At 41.9% G+C, this 22316-nt stretch overlaps 1 protein-coding gene across 1 annotated transcript in view; it reads right to left on the minus strand.

The window, feature by feature from the left end:
• Positions 1-2499: 2499 nt before the first annotated feature.
• The window catches only part of LOC139442620 (tetratricopeptide repeat protein 27-like), a 41048-nt gene continuing 21231 nt past the window's right edge, over positions 2500-22316 (minus strand). The window contains exons 15-24 of the mRNA XM_071223475.1: positions 18512-18565; positions 16403-16501; positions 14793-14845; positions 13162-13240; positions 9822-9908; positions 7100-7213; positions 6598-6681; positions 3602-3713; positions 2998-3095; positions 2500-2654 (exon numbers count right to left, since the gene is read on the minus strand). Of these exons, the coding sequence (XP_071079576.1) occupies positions 2535-2654; positions 2998-3095; positions 3602-3713; positions 6598-6681; positions 7100-7213; positions 9822-9908; positions 13162-13240; positions 14793-14845; positions 16403-16501; positions 18512-18565 (900 nt within the window). The 3' untranslated portion in view covers positions 2500-2534. The remainder of the gene's footprint in view (positions 2655-2997; positions 3096-3601; positions 3714-6597; positions 6682-7099; positions 7214-9821; positions 9909-13161; positions 13241-14792; positions 14846-16402; positions 16502-18511; positions 18566-22316) is intronic.

Below are 22316 nucleotides of genomic sequence, written 5' to 3' on the forward strand. Positions count from 1 at the left end.
CTGACTGAGATACCAAGCCGCAGTTTAACCTGAGTAACCCACTCAGACAACAGTATACTGACTCCGAGGCGACCAGTCCTTGTTTTAGCCCCTTAATGCCGAGCGCCAGACAGTGTAACAACAAGTACCATCTTTTAACGTCTTTTGGTATGACGCGGTCATTCGCGGACCTTCCACTCTCCGGGCGGACGTTCTACCACTAGACAATGGAGGCGGTCTCACCCATAAAAGAAACATGAATACCATATGTTATTTAATATTTAAAGAATTACTCAAATTCAAGAGATATAAGATTGCTTTGATGCACAAACAAACATACTGGTATATTTTTTTAATTTGACGTTTACACGATATACGGCTTTTCCATTGGACGAGAGAGCGGTCACATGACTGCGAAATTGACGTTCATTTAAGAATTGAACGTCAGTTTGGTTGGGTTCATGGAAGTGTGAACGATTTCAAAGAGCTGGTTAAACTGTGTGAACCTCCGAGCTCACAAGCTCCGACGTTCATACAGTTTGGCCCGCACTCTATGAAGGTTCATGCTCCAATGAACTCACACAAAGTGAAGGTCAATTCTTAAATGTTGTGTGAACCGACTCTCATGAATGCATCACGAGTGACGTCATAGATCCAAGACTCGAGATGCATCATTTGTCTCGTGCAGGTTAGCGTGTAAAGTTTGTAATTCACATACAGCATATTGTTATCAGAATAAAGACACTGTGGTAACACTTGACTGATTGTTATTTTGTCACTAACTGATACTCATTGGAAAACATCTTTTTCTTAAGGTACAGACTTCTCTATATGTGTCTATGGTTCGCGTTACTTTTTGCAGTGAGTATAGGTTTGATGCAATTATGAATAATTGTGTTTGTGTGTGTGTGTGTGTGTGTGTGTGTTGTTTAATGCCACGCTCAGCAATATTCCAGCAATATTATGGTCTGGTCTGGACAATCCAGTGATTGACATTGTGAGCATCAATCTTCACTATTGAGATACTCAGCAATATTCCACAGAGAGAGGGAGGGAGAGAGAGAGAGAGAGAGAGAGCGAGAGAGAGGGAGAGAGAGAGAGGGAGAGAGAGAGAGAGAGTTGTGTATGCACCATCCTCAGCATCACTGCAGCTATTTCACAACAGCTTGTAAGTAATTAAGACTTGGTCAGACATCTTCCTGACGATCCACATAGTTGAGGCACGATGACACACAAGCCATTATGTGCTCAAGTAGCATGAGTGAGTGAGTGAGTGAGTGAGTGAGTGAGCAAGCGAGCGTGTTGGGTTTTAATGCCGCTTTTAACACTATTCCAGTATTATCCCGACATGTATGCTTCATGTGGGAGGAAAGCCCGAAGTCTTAGAAGTTTACGACTTTGGTGAAACCCATGAGCAAGGGTATGGTGCTGACATACCAAGAGTGAGTGAGTGAGTATGGTTTTACGCCGCTTTTAGCAATATTCCAGCAATATCACAGCGGGGGACACCAGAAATGGGCTTCACACATTGTACCCATGTCGGGAATGGAACCCGGGTCTTCGTCGTGACGAACGAACGCTTTAACCATTAGGCTACACGACCGCCGCTGACATACCAAGAAACAACAAGAGTTTGCCACTAACGTGGCTATATCCCCCGCCCTTGTTGCAGAATTTATGACATAATTAAATCTAAACAAACCCTAACCTTTTTTAACCGAGGTGGAACTTGTCATGGAAATTGTAAAAAAAAGATGAGTTTGGAACCTAAGTCCATCTTGTTGCCATGGAAACGGAAAAAATAAAAATTTCTAAAATTTCTTAATAGCAAAAGGCACCAGTTCAGCATGTACCTGACAGAACTGCAAAGTTTGATGAAAAAATATTGAACGGTTTATGAGTTAAGCTCCGGAAATGAAACGTGACGGACGGACGGACGGAGCCCGTTTCTATAGGGGCGAATAGGGATTTGAACCCACAATCATGGGTTTCTGACATGACCAAGAGACGCAACTCTGCACAACAAATTGCAGCGCCCTATAGACGACTGGGCCACCCGTGCCGCCTCAAGTAGCATGATTTGGTTGGTTTGTCGTTGAACGCCTCTATCCCCGATCTTCACGGGTCCCAAGTAGCATGAAGTAACCTATTCCTTTCAGACTAATAAACACTAGTTTGTTTCCAGTACATCACACTGTAAAAATGGATAATGCCCCATCCATAATGTATAGAGGACCTAATGATTGTGTGACACTCTCCCAAGAGAAATTTTGAATGGCATGGCAACTAAACAAATGATGAGTGAGTGAGTATGGTTTTACGCCGCTTTTAGCAATATTCCAGCAATATCACGTCGGGGGACACCAGAAATGGGCTTCACACATTGTACCCATGTCAGGAATCGAACCCAGGTCTTTGGCGTGACGAGTGAACGCTTTAACCACTAGGCTACCCGACCGCCCTAAACAAATGATGAATGAAATCAGTTGACAGAAAACAACAGCAGAATACATTGGACATTTTAATAAAAAATATTTCCGTATCACAGTCCCCCCTCATGTGCCCTTCAGCTCATCGATTCTGCGGACTATTGTGTCGAGACTGGCACTCAGGTCATCACACGGCTTCTGCAGTTTCGCGGCCAGCGTTTGTGTCACTGGGTCTGTGTTTGCCTGCTGAAATAACAAATAGAACATAAGCTGCAGAACAATCAGCTTGAACAAATTCAAAATAGTTCAACTTCTGACAGTGTGAGTGAATGCAAATATGCCAAGTCAGCCTTATTTCAACTAAATCATAACTACCTCAAAATACGGTCCTGTTATTCTGGAAAATGTATTTCCTTGTGAAATTTTATGGAGAAACTTAAGATTGATAAATATGGACTAACACAACCTAAAACAGGAGCTAGCCAATGGTAATTTTTTCCAGCTAACAGCATTTTACCATAACTGATTCTGAAACAGACAACCCTGGAATACAGAATACATCCAGCTGACCCTAGAAAAATGCTTCTACCTTTAACTTGACCAGGAGGCTTCTCAGCATCAGTTTGGCCGATGACAGAGAGCTGATTGCTTGCGACGGAGCACAACGCTCAGCAAACTTGAGATGTTCTGAAAACAATAAATATGCATATGATACAAACATGTTGGATAGGAGCAAAGACAGTTGCCATAGTTACTAGGAGACCAATGCAGCTACAGTACAAACATGCTTCACCTATTGGTGGGAACCAAGACAGTTGCCATAGTTACTAGGAGACCAATGCAGCTACAGTACAAACATGCTTCACCATTTGGTGGGAACCAAGACAGTTGCCATAGTTACCAGGAGACCAATGGAGCTGCAGTACAAACATGCTTCACCATTTGGTGGGAGCCAAGACAGTTGCCATAGTTACTAGGAGACCAATGCAGCTACAGTACAAATATGCTTCACCGTTTGGTGGAAGCCAAAACAGTTGCCATAGTTACCAGCAGACTAATACAGCTACAGTACAAACATGCTTCACCATTTGGTGAGAGCCTAGACAGTTGCCATAGTTACTAGGAGACCAATGCAGCTACAGTACAAACATGACCCATCACTAGGTTGGCACAAGGGCAGTTGTTATGGTTACCTGTAGCAAGTTGCTGAGACTGCTTTGCTACAATCACACACTGATCCACATCCTTCTCCCATCCTGAGGTCTGCATCACACATCGGTGAGCCTTCTGAAGGTACTGCACAGCCTGCAACACAGAGGTCACTGATACAGAGGTCATGGATACAGAGGTCATGGAAACAGTGGTCACGGATTCAGAGGTCACTGATACAGAGGTCATGGATACAGAGGTCATTATAAAGAGGTCATGGCACAGAGGCCACTGATCCAAAGGTCACAGATACACAGGTCATGGATACAGAGGTTGCATACAGTATTGTCAGTATACAACACAGAGGTCACGCATACAGGTCACTGATACAGAGATCATTGATACAGAGATCACTGATACAGAGGTCACGGACACAGAGGTCACGGCTACAGAGGTCATGGATACAGAGGTCCCACACAGTATTGTATACATACAACACAGAGGTCACTGATCATATATATACAAATGTCACATACAATATTGTATATATACAACACAGAGGTCATATATATATATACAAAGGTCACATACAATATGGTACGTCAATACAGGTCACATACAATATTTTATATATACCACACAGAGGTCATATATATACAGAGGTCACATACAATATTGTATATATACAACATGAAGGTCACATACTATACTGTCTATGTACAAAACAGAGGTTACATAACTGAGGTCATGTACAATATTGTATATTTTCAACACAGAGATCGCATATTTAGAGGTTGCATACAATATTTTATACTACTCATTAAAAGTTTAAGAAAACCCTATTCTTTCATATCACTATGGTTAATCTATCTTGGCCTAACAGATTAACTATAGAAATGTGAAAGTCGTGGGTGTTCTTTAACTCTTTTGAGAAGTATGTAGACCAAATAATTATCACATACAATATTGTCTATTATAGCTAAAATGGACAGAATTATCATTAAACCGGCCGCACAGAAATGAGTCGGTCACTGTAACTTGATAATGCCCTCATATTGCTTGACGACGGGCCATTATCACACCCGTTGTTAGGTGATGTCTTAGGGTAGAGAAAATGACGTTCCGTATTATAGTGACGTCATCTGGTTTGTTCTATGACGTTTCCATATTTGTAAAATGTGGTCAGTGACATTCGTGTTGATTTCAGTAAATGTTTCAAAACCGATGTTGTTGTTTCTTTTTATTTGATAGCAAATTCCATCCATTTTAGCTATAATAACGGTAACACTCTTTTTCAGGGCATTATCATTTGCAGAAGCCCTCGGTCTTTTCAACTGCCCTCCTTCATCGGGCAGTTAATGGAAGACCTCGGGCTTCTGCAAATGATAATGCCCTGAAAAATAGCGTTACCCTTATAATATACAACACAGACATAACAGAGGTCACATGTGATGCTGTCTTACACAGGGCACAGAATTATTGTCTTATATACAACATGATACAACAAAGAGGTCACATTTGATATACAACAGAGGGTTCACATAGGATATTGTCTTACATACAACACAGAGGTTATTGTCTTATATACAATATAGAGGTCATATTTAATATACAAGAGAGAGTTCACATTGGATATTGTCTTACATACAACACAGAGGTTATTATCTCATATACAATATAGATGTCATATTTAATATACAACAGAGAGTTCACATAGGATATTGTCTTACATACAACACAGAGGTGACATGTGATATTTATCAATTATTGACCATTCATGAGGGCATTATCGTCTTTTATGGATCCAAAAAAAATGATACTGACCAAGGCCAGTGCAAAGTTTTTGAATATTGACCTTGTGGTGGTGAGGTGAGGTGAAATTGGGTTTAACGTCACAAGATTATTGCACTTATATAGTGATGTGCATGTACGTGTGTGTCCGGACTGATGCCGATTTATAGTTCTAGCTCACTGAGATACCATGCCGCAGTTTAACATGAATACTCCACTCAGACACAGTATACCGACTCCAAGCCGACCAGTCCTTGTTTTAGCCCCTTAATACCGAGCGCCAGACAGGGTAACAACAAGTACCATCTTTTAACGTCTTTTGGTATGACGCGGCCGGAGTACCATCTTTTAACGTCTTTTGGTATGACGCGGCCGGGGATCAAACTCCTGACCTTCTGCTCCCCTGGCGGACGCTCTACCACAAGAGCACGTAGGCGGTCTATTGACCTTGTGAAGAGTAAGTATTTGTAAACTATACAATACGACATGACAGACGTCACCTGTGAAATTGTCTCATATACAACACAGAGCTCACATCCAAAGGCACAAGGTATAGGAGACATGCTGCAACAGCTGACAGCTAGTCTACCTATGACTCACCTAGCCACCCAATACTCTAACCATCGTCCAACCGATCCACCATTCTTTGAACATGACCTGCCCTGTTTTTACTGTATGGTATATTAACTGTTTCATAGTGCCACGAAAAAAGACTCTAAAAGTCCAGTTTCCACCCTTGCCGAACTAGGCTGGAATTTCCAGGCTCAATCTTAGCGCCACAGCTGCTATTATGAGTTTTGCCGCATCTATATCACTCCTACTGACCAATCAGATTCCACCTTTCATATCACTTGCATTTTCTTCAAACAAAATGGCGACGCCCAGTGAAGATGATCTGATCGATATTCAACGTCAACATTGCAGTAAAACGGGTCTTACTTCGCGAAAAGTGCATCAAATCACGTGAGCATATTGAATGAAAACATGGAAAGATTTGGAAAATATATGTTGGCGCAGAGTTCGAGGTACACATGCTTTGCAAATCCTGCAACAGACCGAAATCTGCACGGCAGTTGACAAACCGGATGTCGATTTGGTTACCCGATTTTGATTGGACCATGAATAGACTCATTAGTCCAGCCAAAATATAACTCCATAATTCCAGCCTAGTTCGGCAAGGGTGGTAACTGGACTTTTATAGTCAGTTAACTCCCTTGCATCAGGAAGATGGCTTCCTCCAGGCACCTACCTTCTCCGATGTTGTTTGATCAGGGTGCTCCACACTGCTGACAAGCTTGCTGTAGAGCCGCCAGATCTCAGACTCTGTCGTCACCTGGGGGTGGAAATGTCAAGGTCAGCACATATTTTTTTATTTAAGAAATAAACAACGAGTAGGAGTTGTTCATCGTACAATAAAACACTGCAGGGAGAATAAAGTGGCTCTGCCTAAATTTTGATAATGATTCCCTTAATAATCCGACCTTCGAAAAGTAGGACAAGTGGGTTTGGTATTTCCTGCATATTCTCCCAATCCTCACGTCGATCACCACCTGTACCTTTTCTCCAAATACTGAGTCTCATATCCCTCCCACTTTGGGATGCGATCGTTCAGCCACTATGTTTATCTGCAGAGCCCAACAACATCTTACACATACTTCCTTCAGTGTTGTTTGTTGTTATGATTACATTTATTTACTCAATTCCCGTGAAATGAGGATGTCGTAACTCCTCCCTCATGTGACAATACTTACTGCTGCTGTGACACGACCAAACAGTTCCTGGAGCTTTGGGCGGAGTCGGGCTGAGGGTTGGCCTCCCGCATCCTTCAGGTTCTCAGTTACTGCGTTGACAAGGATTCTCAAAACCTGAAATATGGTATGCATAAACTTTCAGGTATTATTACACTCTAATGATTCATCAAAACAACAGTGCTAGCATCTTGGCGTCTATGAAACAACAGTCCTAGCATCTTGCTGTCTATGAAACAACAGTCCTAGCATCTTGCTGTCTCTGAAACAACAGTCCTAGCATCTCGCTGTCTATGAAACAACAGTCCGAGCATCTTGGCATCTAAGAAACAACAGTCCTAGCATCTTGGCGTCTATGAAACAACAGCCTAAGCATCTTGCTGTCTATGAAACAACAGTCCTGGAATCTTGCTGTCTATGAAAAAACAGTCCTAGCATCTTGCTGTCTATGAAACAACAGCCTAAGCATCTTGCTGTCTATGAAACAACAGTCCTAGCATCTTGCTGTCTATGAAACAACAGTCCTAGCATCTTGCCGTCAATGAAACAACAGTCCTAGCATCTTGTTGTCTATTAAACAACAGTACTAGCATCTTGCCATCTATGAAACAACAGTCCTAGCATCTTGGTGTCTATGAAACAACAGTCCTAGCATCTTGCTGTCTATGAAACAACAGTCCTAGCATCTTGCTGTCTATGAAACAATAGTCCTAGCATCTTGCTGTCTATGAAACAACAGTCCTAGCATCTTGGGGTCTATGAAACAACAGTCCTAGCATCTTGGGGTCTATGAAACAACAGTCCTAGCATCTTGTTGTCTATGAAACAACAGTGCTAGCATCTTGGGGTCTATGAAACAACAGTCCTAGCATCTTGCTGTCTCTGAAACAACAGTCCTAGCATCTCGCTGTCTATGAAACAACAGTCCGAGCATCTTGGTGTCTAAGAAACAACAGTCCTAGCATCTTGGCGTCTCTGAAACAACAGCCTAAGCATCTTGCTGTCTATGAAACAACAGTCCTGGAATCTTGCCATCTATGAAACAACAGTCCTAGCATCTTGGGGTCTATGAAACAACAGTCCTAGCATCTTGGTGTCTATGAAACAACAGTCCTAGCATCTTGCTGTCTCTGAAACAACAGTCCTAGCATCTCGCTGTCTATGAAACAACAGTCCGAGCATCTTGGTGTCTAAGAAACAACAGTCCTAGCATCTTGGCGTCTCTGAAACAACAGCCTAAGCATCTTGCTGTCTATGAAACAACAGTCCTGGAATCTTGCCATCTATGAAACAACAGTCCTAGCATCTTGCTGTCTCTGAAACAACAGTCCTAGCATCTCGCTGTCTATGAAACAACAGTCCGAGCATCTTGGTGTCTAAGAAACAACAGTCCTAGCATCTTGGCGTCTCTGAAACAACAGCCTAAGCATCTTGCTGTCTATGAAACAACAGTCCTGGAATCTTGCCATCTATGAAACAAAAGTCCTAGCATCTTGGGGTCTATGAAACAACAGTCCTAGCATCTTGGTGTCTATGAAACAACAGTCCTAGCATCTTGCTGTCTATGAAACAACAGTCCTAGCATCTCGCTGTCTATGAAACAACAGTCCGAGCATCTTGGTGTCTAAGAAACAACAGTCCTAGCATCTTGGCGTCTCTGAAACAACAGCCTAAGCATCTTGCTGTCTATGAAACAACAGTCCTGGAATCTTGCCATCTATGAAACAACAGTCCTAGCATCTTGCTGTCTCTGAAACAACAGTCCTAGCATCTCGCTGTCTATGAAACAACAGTCCGAGCATCTTGGTGTCTAAGAAACAACAGTCCTAGCATCTTGGCGTCTCTGAAACAACAGCCTAAGCATCTTGCTGTCTATGAAACAACAGTCCTGGAATCTTGCCATCTATGAAACAACAGTCCTAGCATCTTGGGGTCTATGAAACAACAGTCCTAGCATCTTGGGGTCTATGAAACAACAGTCCTAGCATCTTGGTGTCTATGAAACAACAGTCCTAGCATCTTGCTGTCTCTGAAACAACAGTCCTAGCATCTTGCTGTCTCTGAAACAACAGTCCTAGCATCTCGCTGTCTATGAAACAACAGTCCTAGCATCTCGCTGTCTATGAAACAACAGTCCTAGCATCTTACTGTCTATGAAACAATCAGACATAGCATCTTACTGTCTATGAAACAACAGTCCTAGCATCTTACTTTCTATGAAACAACAGTCCTAGCATCTTGGGGTCTATGAAACAATAGTCCTAGCATCTTGCTGTCTATGAAACAACAGTCCTAGCATCTTGCTGTCTATGAAACAACAGTCCTAGCATCTTACTGTCTATGAAACAATCCGACATACCATCTTGCTGTCTATGAAACAACAGTCCTAGCATCTTACTGTCTATGAAACAATCAGACATAGCATCTCGCTGTCTATGAAACAGTCAGACATAGCATCTTGCTGTCTATGAAACAATCCGACATAACTGTTAACAAATGCATTGCTCCATTACACAACTAACAGAAAAATCAGACACCATAAAATCATGAGGTCTGATTTAATGGTGTTATTTATTATGTGTCAGTCACTTTCATCTAACAAAATGGAAAACAGAGACATTGGCAGAATATCTGCAACATGTAGATCTGAACATGTTTTTGAAGACATCCTACGTGTTGAGTCTTGCATGACAATTCAGTGTCTATAAACAATTTCACCACTGACCTGTACATCGGTCCACTTCTGTTTGATGTCCATCAGTCGATGATAGGCATGAATAACATCCTCAAATTCTCCAATATCGGTACCGATCTGTGGACAAACAAGCATGAAATACTCATATCCCCCGCCAATATGACAGGTCTGGTTGTGTGCAAGGCAAGCTACTAGACCTATCTACGTGCCAAGTTTGGTGAAGAAAAATTGTACGGTTTTCAAGATCTTTCAAATCTGATAAGTCAAAGTCGTTGCTGTGGATACTCGAAAAATATTTTTTTCAAAAATCCCAAACTTTCAAAAGGCACCAGTTTACCACTAGACCTATCTATGTGCCAAGTTTGGTGGAGAAATATACGTTTTTCAAGATCTGCTCCAGAAAGGAGCAGTACCACCATTTACAGTGTAAGTCAAAGTCATTGCTATGGAAACTCGAAAACTAAATTTTTCAAAACTCCCAAACTTTCAAAAGGCACCAGTTCACCACTAGACCTATCTATGTGCCAAGTTTGATTAAGATATCTCTCATGGTTTTTGAGTTCTGCTCCGGAAACGAAACGTGACGAACAGACAGATGGAAAGATGGACGACTGCACCCATTCCTACATTCCCCTTCCACTTCGTAGCAGGGAATAATAACACACTCAACAGTAACATGGTGGCTGAATGTCAGAGTCGTCACGATACACCGACCTTGTGTATTATCCACACAGATACTTGAGTCCATGCGTTCAAGGTTCCTTGTTTCCTGGCTAACAACAGGTTGTTTGCTGTCCACCAGCTTGTGTTTCACTCAAATGACTGGTTAATTTGACTTGTTCTTATAATTATGCAAATCACATTTTTCTCCTACAGCCCTATAGGCCATAATACTGTAAATCTGGAAATTAATGCATCTCCAAATAGTTATGACTGCTGTCCCCCTAGCCAAAAATTCGACTCAATATCAATGTGACTCCCCCCACCCCATCCCCAGTGGGATGACACATTACCTTAATCCAATCAAATAGCACTGCTTATAATGTGCTGAGTAGAACACTTCCGTATAAACAATAAACAGTGTTTTCCTAAAAACAACACACAGTTTATATGTTTACTCGGTTGACTGGCATTAAGGAAGTAGCAAAGGCAATAAAATAATTGAACCAACAACAGTTCACTGACTGGTATGCGGAGGTGTCAACAAGTTGGACAGGAGTGGGTAGAACTCTTGACCCCAGCAGTGATAACTCACCAGATGCTCATTGTGTAATTCCTATTCTTTAACTGACATTGTTATATACTTGTTACAACTGCTGCTCAATAAACCTTGTTTGTGTTTACACTCAAATTGGCATTTCTGCTGTCTAAAGTGTGCAGTGAGGCCGTCTTATTGTTGACAGTCATTTGGTGACATAAATGTGACGTTTCATTCATGCGAACAAAGAGCACTTGCATTTTTCGCATTTAATTCACAATCTCGTATATTTCCAGATTTGCAAAACTTCCTAAATACCGTATTTGACGTAATTAGAGCCCAGAGTGCTCTCAAAATTAGAAATAGGGAGCCCTTATTATTAGAATATAATTTTGGTAAAAGATCGTAAATTTTGTGGTTTATGCTGACAGCCTGATATGATAGAAAAGAAAAGTCTATGCGCATAATACACGACAGATATATTTTTCCAGAATTTAATTGCGCATAATTAACGGTGCATATAACACATGAGTGCGTATTATATACGAATAAATAAGTCTTGTGTACATTGATCAATCGGAAGGGTGCTAATTGTGATTGTTCACTAGCCAATATATTAGCAAATATCGCCGGGGGTGCTTATCAGAGCAGGGTGCTTATTTGGTGTCTAATGTCTTACATACAGCACATGCAACAAGGAATTTTTTTTCACCTGATATTCCTGATATCATTCACACTTAAGTGAGGTGAGGTGAAATGGGATTTAACGTCTCATCCAAGATTATTGCACTTAAATAGCAATGTGAATCCATGCACATGTGTGTGGCTGCTTGTACTAGTCCGCACTAATGCTGATTTTGTAGTACTGGTCCACTGAGATTCCATGCCGCAGTTTAACATGAATACCCCACTCAGACACAGTATACTGACTCTGAGCTGACCAGTCCTTTTTTTAGCCCCTTAATGCTGAGCGCCAGGCAGGGTAAGTACCATCTCTTAACGTCTTTTGGTATGACTCGCCGGGGTTCGAACCCCGGACCTTCCGCTCTCCGGGGGCATGCTCCACTATTAGACCACGGAGGCAGTTCACACACTTAAGTATTTTGACAAGACACATCTGAGAGTTATGGTACAAAATGTGGACTGACAGCCATCAAAATTGTCCCCTCATTTAGTCAATTTTAAGGTGAGACAATCTACCATGAATCTGGAAAATACTTGATCTTGATTGGTCAATAAGAGGTTTCAAATCACAATAACAACCTCTGACTGAAACAATTGATTTGAAAGCCATGGAATTACCACGGAAGATAATATCTGTTGAAAAATACTTCTTTCTCCATCAATGTCAATAGACATTTTGAAATAAAATATATATTTGATAATTTTGTCATGGCTGTGCTTTCAACTCCAAAATAAATTAAGAGTGGTTAAATCTACCATGCCTACCGGTAGCCTATTCTCTGCAATGAAAATACTGTGTCTTGTTCATGATACTGGTCACTGGATTGTCTGGTTCAGACTTGATCATTTACAGGCCTCCGTCGTATGGCAAGAGTATTATTTGGGCGTGGCGTCAGGCAACAAACACTTACTTCTTTGTGAGGTGAGGTGAAAAGAGGGTTTAACGTTGCGTCCAAGATTATTGCACTTATATAGCAACATGCATGTACGTGTGTGTGTTTGTGTGGCTGCTTGTACTAGTCCAGACTGATGCCAATTTATAGTGCTACCACATTGAGATACCATGCCGCAGTTTAACATGAATACCCCACTCAGACACGGTATACTGACTCCGAGCCGACCAGTCCTTGTTTTAGCCCCTTAATGCCGAGCGCCAGACAGGTTAACAACAAGTACCATTTTTTAACGTCCTTTGGTATGACACAACCGGGGATCGAACCCCGGAGCTTCCGCTCACTGGGCGGACGCTCTACCACTAGACCACGGAGGTTGTCGGGTGCTACCAGAAGAGTAGGACATGCTTACCCTTTTTGCAAACACCGGGTGTCATCACTTATTTTAAGTGATCCATTCATTTAGTCAATACTGATTAATTTCTGGTGCTGATGTATTGAATTCAGAATGTCATGCACCATCAAGGAAAAATAATCTTATATATTTTCATGCAAAACATAATATTCAAGCAATTCCACAATGTCTCTGACTTACAGTTAAATAGTTGTCCCACAGCCTCCAGTTCTCAAAGTTGTATTTGATTGCATCTTTCAAAACTTTAAATGCAGCAGGTCTGGAAATAGAAAATCAGTTGAAACTACAAAGTCTGTAAACAACATGTTATACTGCAGTCAAACATCCACACCCTGTAAACAATACACTAAAATTTAGTGGAAACTCCTAAATTTACACTCAGCCATCTGTGAGCGTCTAGTTCAGCTGTATCAGACTTCACATTACTCAAAGTCTTGAGGTACAAACAAGTGTCATTGATGCATATAAAATTAAAATGTATAATTGTATATTATTGGTAAGGATGGTAAGTTCGCCTTCGTTATTTCCTTTAAGACAGAGATTCTGTAGAATCAAAATAATAGTCTAAGATATCGAAAAAATGATGTGTTATCATGGAGATAGCAGAAACAATTTGTTGTATGTGCGTCTTCAATTAAATGTGTTAATATCTAACTTGTAATTCCTGCAGTAATCTCACTAATCAGATTTATTTTTTTTGGTTCGGTTTGTTGTTTTACGCTGCGCTCAGCAATATTTCAGCTATATGATGGCGGTCTGTAAATAATCAAGTCTGGACCAGACAATCCAGTGATTAACATCATAAGCATCGATCCAGGTAATTAGGATCGATGACATGCATCAACCAAGTCAGCGAGCCTGACCACCCGATCCCGTTAGTAACCTTTTACGGCAAGCATGGGTTGCTGAAGACGTATTCTACCCCGGATCTTCACGGGTCCTCACTGATCAGAACCTCTGTCTACACTGGACTGATTGTGTCCAGGTTTATAGAACACAACAACCACTATCTGATATGTCCATATTAAGGCCTCAGTCAGACAATCAGGATTTTTACTGCCGTCCTTGATAGGACCATTCCCGATTATAATTCATCAAAAGTCTGATCAAGATCCTGTGATTCGTGGTGTGAAATTCTCCAATTTGTAAAAACATTTATTGAATCACGCCAATAATCAGATATTGTTCAGTAAGCGTCCCGATTCAACCGTTTCCAGCCGAATTTGTCCTGATTCTCCCGTTCTCAATCCAAATCTGATCCGATTTGTATCTTCCGCATGGTAAAAAATGACCGAATCCCGATTCTCCTGTATACGATCCGATAGAGATCAGACAGTGACCGACAAGGACTGTTCACATTCTTCAAGAACTGGACGCAATCTGGACTCAATCGACAATCAAAGGCAATGAACAATTTCTCCTAATCATGCCCACTCATCACGTCAGTGTCACGATCCACAGGACACGGTCCAGACAACACAGGACATTGTTACGATTTTGATCCCATACAGCAGAATCTGTTACGACATAATCACGTTTGTAATCCGACAGAGTTTCCTGAATCTTACAGGACACACTATACTGTCGGGAATGCTAGGTCGACCTCTCTGGACCTTTCCCGATCCGTAGGACTCTGTTAAGAACGTATATGACTGTGTTCAGACAATGATAGGACATTCCAGATCATTGAGGATAGCAATCAGACTGTTTCACTTTTCTCTTATCTCAAACGGGAGCCATAATCGGCACTGTGCGAACGCAACCTAAACTGAATTTATTTGTTAACAAGAGATGAAGAGTTTGGCACTTACAGTTTTTTCATTTTCACCAAACAAGTGGAAAGATTACCCCATGCTTCGAAATTCTGAAAAAAAATAAAAAAATCATATCATATAATTTATCTAATTCAGTGGCAGATGGCACTTAGCTGTATGCTACCATCTTCCCAAGGCAAGGGATTTAACTGACTATAGAAGTCCAGTTTCCACCCTTGCAAAACTACGCTGGAAATATGGAGTTATATTTTGGCTGGACTAATGAGTCTATGCATAGTCCAATAAAAATTGTGTAACGAAATCGTAAACTGACGTGCAGATTTCAGTCAATTGCAGGATTTGCAACGCATTTGTACCATCGTCTCGAAGTGATGCAGGTCTCGAACGTTTACCACTTCGGTGAAACCCACGAGAAACATAATGGGGCGGAACCGGGATTGGAACCCACAATCATAGGTTTCTGGCGTGCCCAAGGGACGCAACTCTGCACAGTGAATCACGCGCCTTAGACGACTGGGCCACCAGTGCCCCAACCCTTTACCATATAATATCCTAACAGTTTAAAAGAGTATGTGACAACAACCTTATACAATACACCCGTGCACACAATATCTACATAACTTGGCACAAGAAAGTAGGAAAAAACTGAACCGTTCATTGTGGTTAAAGGGCATGTAAAGTGAAAAATGATTGTAATTATTTGGAAGATATAAATTGTCGTATATATATTGAGCCAATTTCCAAGTGGCAAAAATTCCAACCATAAGTAGAAAGAATTTAAATGTCCAAGTGAAGGCGATGAGATCACACGCACCATAATCAGCTTCCAAAGATGTATTCGTAAGAGTAAAAGTATCATTTATATTTATCTTCAATCATACTAAAGCTTAAAAAAATAAAAGAATTGGTTCTCAGGCATTGACTTTTGAAAATATAGTGCGGGGGGGACAGGCGGTGTCTCTTTTTTTCCGGGGGGATAGGGTGTAGGTGTTTAAACTTGTATGTAACCAAATAGAGGTGTACCATCAACCTGAGAAAAATGGCCTCCCCACATAAACAATCAAACAAACTCCTTTTGCCGCCATGACCATAACACGAGATGCAAAGGAAAGTAACTGTGTTATAATGTTTTTAAGTGTTAGGATTTATTAATTGTTTTGAAAATGGAGATAAAAACGAAATGTGTGGTAGACTTTATGATAATGTGCCTGAGAACCAAGACTGTTATTTTTTTAGCCTAATTGCTTATCTCTCTATTTCCGAAAGGTAGTGGAAACTTCCTGAACTGTGTTCCCAGGGACAGACAAAACAGCTTATACGAATACACCCCTGGTCTGCACATGTGACCTAGGCCAGGAAGTTATCACTCTCTCATTACGGAGATCGTGGGTTCAGAACGAGATCTGTTCATTGAACTCGTCGAAAGTTTTCGTTTGGGACACTATTTCACCTGTCGTTTTTTTTATCGTCTGTTTTACGCTATTTCCATGTTTTTTTAAATTTCATTTTGGTCAAGTATATCCTTAAAATTTGCAAAGTTGCTATGTTGACTTTACTTGCCCTTTAAGAAACCAATAGAGAGAAACTACTCTCTTGAAGTCATTACAAACCAAAGACTATTATTTAGATTTTGACCCACGACTCACATCGGCTTCAATGTGGAGACATCGTCTGAAGGCTCCAGCGGCCTCTTCGTACTTCTCCACCGTCATGGCCGTGCAGCCGTACGTGAACCACACTGGGATCTGGAAGTCATCAACACAGTGTTTGTTTGTTTGTTTGTTTGTTGTTTAACGCCGCGCTCAGCAATATTCCAGCTATATGACGGCGGTCTGAACCAGACAATCCAGTGATTGATATCATAAGCATCGATCCACGCAAATGGGATCAATGACATGCATCAACCAAGTCAGCGAGTCTGACCACCCGATCCTGTTAGTCGCCTCTTACGACAAGCATAGTCGCCTCTTACGACAAGCATGGGTTGCTGAAGACCTATTCTACCCCGGATCTTCACGGGTCTTCAACACAGTGGGTAGACTTGATATCCGATATGGCAGCCAATGAGGCTCCCACAAAATGAAAGTCCAACAACTGGTTGTCTAGATCACGTACTTTGTGTACCCCTCTGACAAGTGTAAATTGGTACGGCTCCCATGACCAAAAGCGATGAATACACAATGCCATTTAGAAAGTGCACAAATGTAAAACAAGAAAAAAGTGAGCAAAGCTCACATTCCCCCGTTATCCCCACTGGTCAACAACAAATAGTAAATAGTTTGTTAATTAATGAAATATTACATATTTCTAACTGATTTTAACTTCAATGTTTTAAAAACTAAGATTGAGTACAAGTGACAATTGACCCCCCCCCCCCCCTCCCCCAATCTCCCATGTTACCAGTGTTCACTACGAGGAAGTAGATCACCATGAACACCTTTGAATAAAAATAAAAATTTGATTGAGGAGTTGCATAAGAAGAATTATCAAAAGGACCAAAAATTGTTGATATAAAAACACATAAAAAATGGAACAATATCATATAAGAAAACCAATAAATTAATAATTTCCATCTAGCCTTAACAGATATGGTTAAGAATTCATAAATTCAAACTATCACAAAGCACAGATACTTATGATGATCTACATGTGTGGAAACAATTTTGGAAAATATATTAGCTATACAAAACCAGTCATCAAAATTTCTAAATTCCATCAAGTTTCCATGAAAACAGCAAAAGAGAAAACTTTCAGAATCTTATAAAAGATAAAAAAACAATCATAGTGGTTAATGTAGCAAGTTTGCTGAAGCTAGGATACATAATATTGTAAACATGGATCGTACAAAAACTCTACCCAAAATTTATGTTTCACAATGACTCCATGGAAACGGCAAAAAAAAAAATTCAGAATCTTCAAACTAGCAAAAGGCACAAGTAGTACTCATTGTGGTTAATGTGTGTAGAGAGTTTGGTGAAGCTAGGGTGCATAGTTAAAAAGTTATGGGCCGTACAAAACACCCACCCTAAAAGTTTAAGTTTCTAAACGCTATATACCCCCAATTTACTTCGTAAACGGGGGTATAAAAAGTACAAGAATCTGTGAGGTGAGGTGAAATGGGATTGAACGTCACGTCCAAGATTATTGCACTTACTCATATATAGTGACGTGCATGCACATGTATTTGTGTGTGTGGCTGCTTGTACTAGTCCGGACTGATGCCGATTTATAGTGCTAGCTCACTGAGATACCATGCCGCAGTTTAACATGAATACCCCACTCAGACACAGTATACTGATTCTGAACAGACCAGTCTATGTTTTAGCCCCTTAATGCCGAGCGCCAGACAGGGTAACAACAAGTACCATCTTTGAACGTCTTTTGGTATGACGCGGTCGGGGATCGAACCCCGGACCTTCAGCTCTCCGGGCGGACGCTCTACCATTAGACCACGGAGGCGGTCTACAAGAATCTGTACTTTACTAAAAAAGTGTTATCGCAAATATAACATTTGTTACATTTGACCACTTTCTAAATGGCATTGTGTATTAAAAAATATGTTGCATAAGATTTGTGACATCAACACAATGCAGAATGTTGTAGGAAAATAAATGTGTCATTATACAATTTTTAACACAGTAGAGTTGTACCCTGTAGACACAAACTGATTTCATTTCAATACCTGGCTATAGGTTCCTAACATAGAACTGACTTGGTCTGCTTGAGGCTGTACTAGCCTGGTTTTGAAGACGTACCTGTAGGGCATTTATTTCCAAGGACTTCTCAAAGCATTCCATGGACTGCGCATACTGAAAGAAATAACCAGGGGTAAGGACCTAGCTACATGATCAGAGGTGAGGTGAGGTGAAATTGGGTTTAACGTCGCGTCCAAGATTATTGCACTTATATAGCGACGTGCCTGCACGTGTATGTGTGTGTGTGGCTGCTTGTACTAGTCCGGACTGATGCCGATTTATAGTGCTAGCTCACTGAGATACCATGCCGCAGTTTAACATGAATACCCCACTCAGACACAGTATACTGACTCCGAGCCGACCAGTCCTTGTTTTAGCCCTTTAATGCCGAGCGCCAGACAGGGTAACAACAAGTACAATCTTTTAACGTCTTTTTGTATGACGCGGCCCGGGATCGAACCCTGGACCTTCCGCTCTCCGGGCGGACGCTCTACCACAGGACCACGGAGGCGGTCTACATGATCAGAAAATACACATATTATATATATATATATATGAGTGTGTGTGTGTGTGTGTGTGTGTGTCAGAGTGTATGTGAGTGTGAGTGTGTGTTAGTGTCAGAGTGTATGTGAGTGTGTGTGTGTGTGTGTGTGTGTGTGTGTGTGTGTGTGTGTGTGTGTGTGTGTGTGTGTGTGTGTGTGTCAGAGTGTATATGTGTGTGTGTGTGTGTGTGTGTCAGAGTGTATGTGAGTGTGTGTCAGTGTGAGTGTGTGTTAGTGTCAGAGTGTATGTGAGTGTGTGTCAGTGTGAGTGTGTGTGTGTCAGAGTGTATGTGAGTGTGTGTCAGTGTGAGTGTGTGTGTGTCAGAGTGTATGTGAGTGTGTGTCAGTGTGAGTGTGTGTGTGTCAGAGTGTATGTGAGTGTGTGTCAGTGTGAGTGTGTGTGTGTCAGAGTGTATGTGAGTGTGTGTGTGTGTCAGAGTGTATGTGAGTGTGTGTGCGTCAGAGAGTATGTGAGTGTGTGTCAGAGTGAATGTGAGTGAGTGTGTGTGTGTCAGTGTGTGTCAGTGTATGTGAGTGTTGGTGTGTCAGAGTGTATGTGAGTGTGTGTATGTGAGTGTGTGTGTGTCAGTGTGTATTTGAGTGTGTGTGTCAGAGTGTATGTGAGTGTGTGTGTGTCAGAGTGTATGTGAGTGTGTGTGTGTCAGAGTGTACGTGAGTGTGTGTGTCAGAGTGTATGTGAGGGTGTGTGTCAGTGTATGTGAGTGTGTGTGTGTCAGAGTGTATGTGAGTGTTGGTGTGTGTCAGATTTTATGTGAGTGTGTGTCAGTGTATGTGAGTGTGTGTGTCAGTGTATGTGTGTGTGTGTCAGAGTGTATGTGAGTGTGTGTGTGTGTCAGAGTGTATGTGTGAGTGTGTGTCAGAATGCATGTGTGTGTGTGTCAAAGTGTATGTGAGTGTGTGTGTGTCAGAGTGTATGTGAGTGTGTGTGTGTCAGAGTGTATGTGAGTGTGTGTCAGAGTGTATGTGAGTGTGTGTGTGTCAGAGTGTATGTGTGTGTGTGTCAGTGTATGTGAGTGTGTGTGTGTGTGTGTGTCAGAGTGTATGTGAGTGTGTGTGTCAGAGTGTATGTGTGTGTGTGTGTCAGAGTGTATGTGTGTGTGTGTCAGAGTGTATGTGAGTGTGTGTGTGTCAGAGTGTATGTGAGTGTGTGTGTCAGAGTGTATGTGTGTGCTTGTCTGTGTATGTGTGAGTGGGTGAGTGCGTGCGTGTGTGTGTGCTCGTATTATGAGTAAAGGAGTGAGTGGAGTTTTGTGTCTTTCTCCCAGGCAGTTTGGGGAGATTTATCCACAGACCAATCAGACTTCAGGCAGGTAAAACAATGGCTGTTCGTCTCAGATTACTGTGTGAGGAAAGACCACCCTGAAGCAGTCATTGACAGTTACCACTACTGACTGACCAATGATCACAACTGGAGTAAACAGCAGATCCTGGTAGCTAAGGGACACAACTCTACAGAGCAACTTGCAGTGCCTAACACTATATGGGCAACAGCGCCCATCTTTCCATGCAGCACATGGAACAAAGTTAAACAAGGGGGACAATCTATCAACACCATCCTCAGTGGGCAAACTTGTGCAAAAATAGTGTCAGTCATTCAGAACCGTCCCAGTGCTAGGATCTTGCAAGTGGGTTCAGCCATGTTCTAGCAAGTCAAAATTTCACCCCTTCTCTGTGTATATTTAACTGTTTTTTAATTCGACACTGTTCATGAATCATGTAATTTTGATGAGAAAATATTTGGGGGAGGTGACGTTGTTTGAATGGTTAACTAAAAGATCATCTCGGTGGAATGACACAACTGGCGGCCATTTTGTAATATTCCGAACAAGAACAACATTTTTATTTGATCATAATGAGGCTAATGGAAGCTAAGATTTAATCTTAGAGTGCAGGCAATGACGTTTTAGTGATGGGGAGTTCAAAGATTTTCGGAGGACCCTGGGTTATTTAGTTGTGGCTTCCAACATTTAGTTTTGGGACAGTTCGTTTGGAGAATGTCAGTTAGTTTGGAGAATGTCAGTTAGTCTGGAGAATGTCAGTTAGTCTGGAGAAGGGCTATTTAGTCTGGAAAAGGGCCAGTTAGTCTGGAGAAGGGCCAGTTAGTCTGGAGAAGGGCCAGTTAGTTTGGAGAAGGGCCAGTTCGTTTGGAGAAGGGCCAGTTAGTTTGGAGAATGTCAGTTAGTCTTGAGAAGGGCCATTTAGTCTGGAGAAGGGCCAGTTAGTTCGGAGAATGTCAGTTAGTCTGGAGAGGGGCCATTTAGTCTGGAGAATGGCCAGGTAGTCTGGAGAAGGGCCAGTTAGTTCGGAGAAGGGCCAGTTAGTCTGGAGAATGGCCAGTTAGTTCGGAGAATGTCAGTAAGTCTGGAGAAGGGCCATTTAGTTCGGAGAAGGGCCAGTTAGTCTGGAGTATGGCCAGTTATTTCGGAGAATGTCAGTTAGTCTGGAGAAGGGCCATTTAGTCTGGAGAAGGGCCAGTTAGTTCGGAGAAGGGCCAGTTAGTCTGGAGAAGGGCCAGTTAGTTCGGAGAATGTCGGTTAGTCTGGAGAAGGGCCATTTAGTTCGGAGAATGTCGGTTAGTCTGGAGTAGGGACAGTTAGTTTGGAGAAGGGCCAGTTAGTCTGGAGAATGGCCAGTTAGTTCGGAGAATGTCAGTTAGTCTGGAGAAGGGCCATTTAGTCTGGAGAATGGCCAGTTAGTTCGGAGAATGTCAGTTAGTCTGGAGAAGGGCCATTTAGTCTAGAGAAGGGCCAGTTAGTCTGGAGTAGGGACAGTTAGTTTGGAGAAGGGCCAGTTAGTCTGGAGAATGGCCAGTTAGTTCGGAGAATGTCAGTTAGTCTGGAGAAGAGCCATTTAGTCTGGAGAAGGGCCAGTTAGTTCGGAGAATGTCGGTTAGTCTGGAGAAGGGCCATTTAGTTCGGAGAAGGGCCAGTTAGTCTGGAGAATGGCCAGTTAGTTCGGAGAATGTCAGTTAGTCTGGAGAAGGGCCATTTAGTCTGGAGAATGGCCAGTTAGTCTGGAGTAGGGACAGTTAGTTTGAAGAAGGGCCAGTTAGTCTGGAGAATGGCCAGTTATTTCGGAGAATGTCAGTTAGTCTGGAGAAGGGCATTTAGTCTGGAGAAGGGCCAGTTAGTTCGGAGAAGGGCCAGTTAGTCTGGAGAAGGGCCAGTTAGTTCGGAGAATGTCGGTTAGTCTGGAGAAGGGCCATTTAGTTCGGAGAAGGGCCAGTTAGTCTGGAGTAGGGACAGTTAGTTTGGAGAAGGGCCAGTTAGTCTGGAGAATGGCCAGTTAGTTCGGAGAATGTC

This window comes from Haliotis cracherodii, unplaced genomic scaffold, assembly GCF_022045235.1.
Source record: "Haliotis cracherodii isolate W230 unplaced genomic scaffold, xgHalCrac1.p SCAF_5, whole genome shotgun sequence".
Taxonomy (NCBI): domain Eukaryota; kingdom Metazoa; phylum Mollusca; class Gastropoda; order Lepetellida; family Haliotidae; genus Haliotis; species Haliotis cracherodii.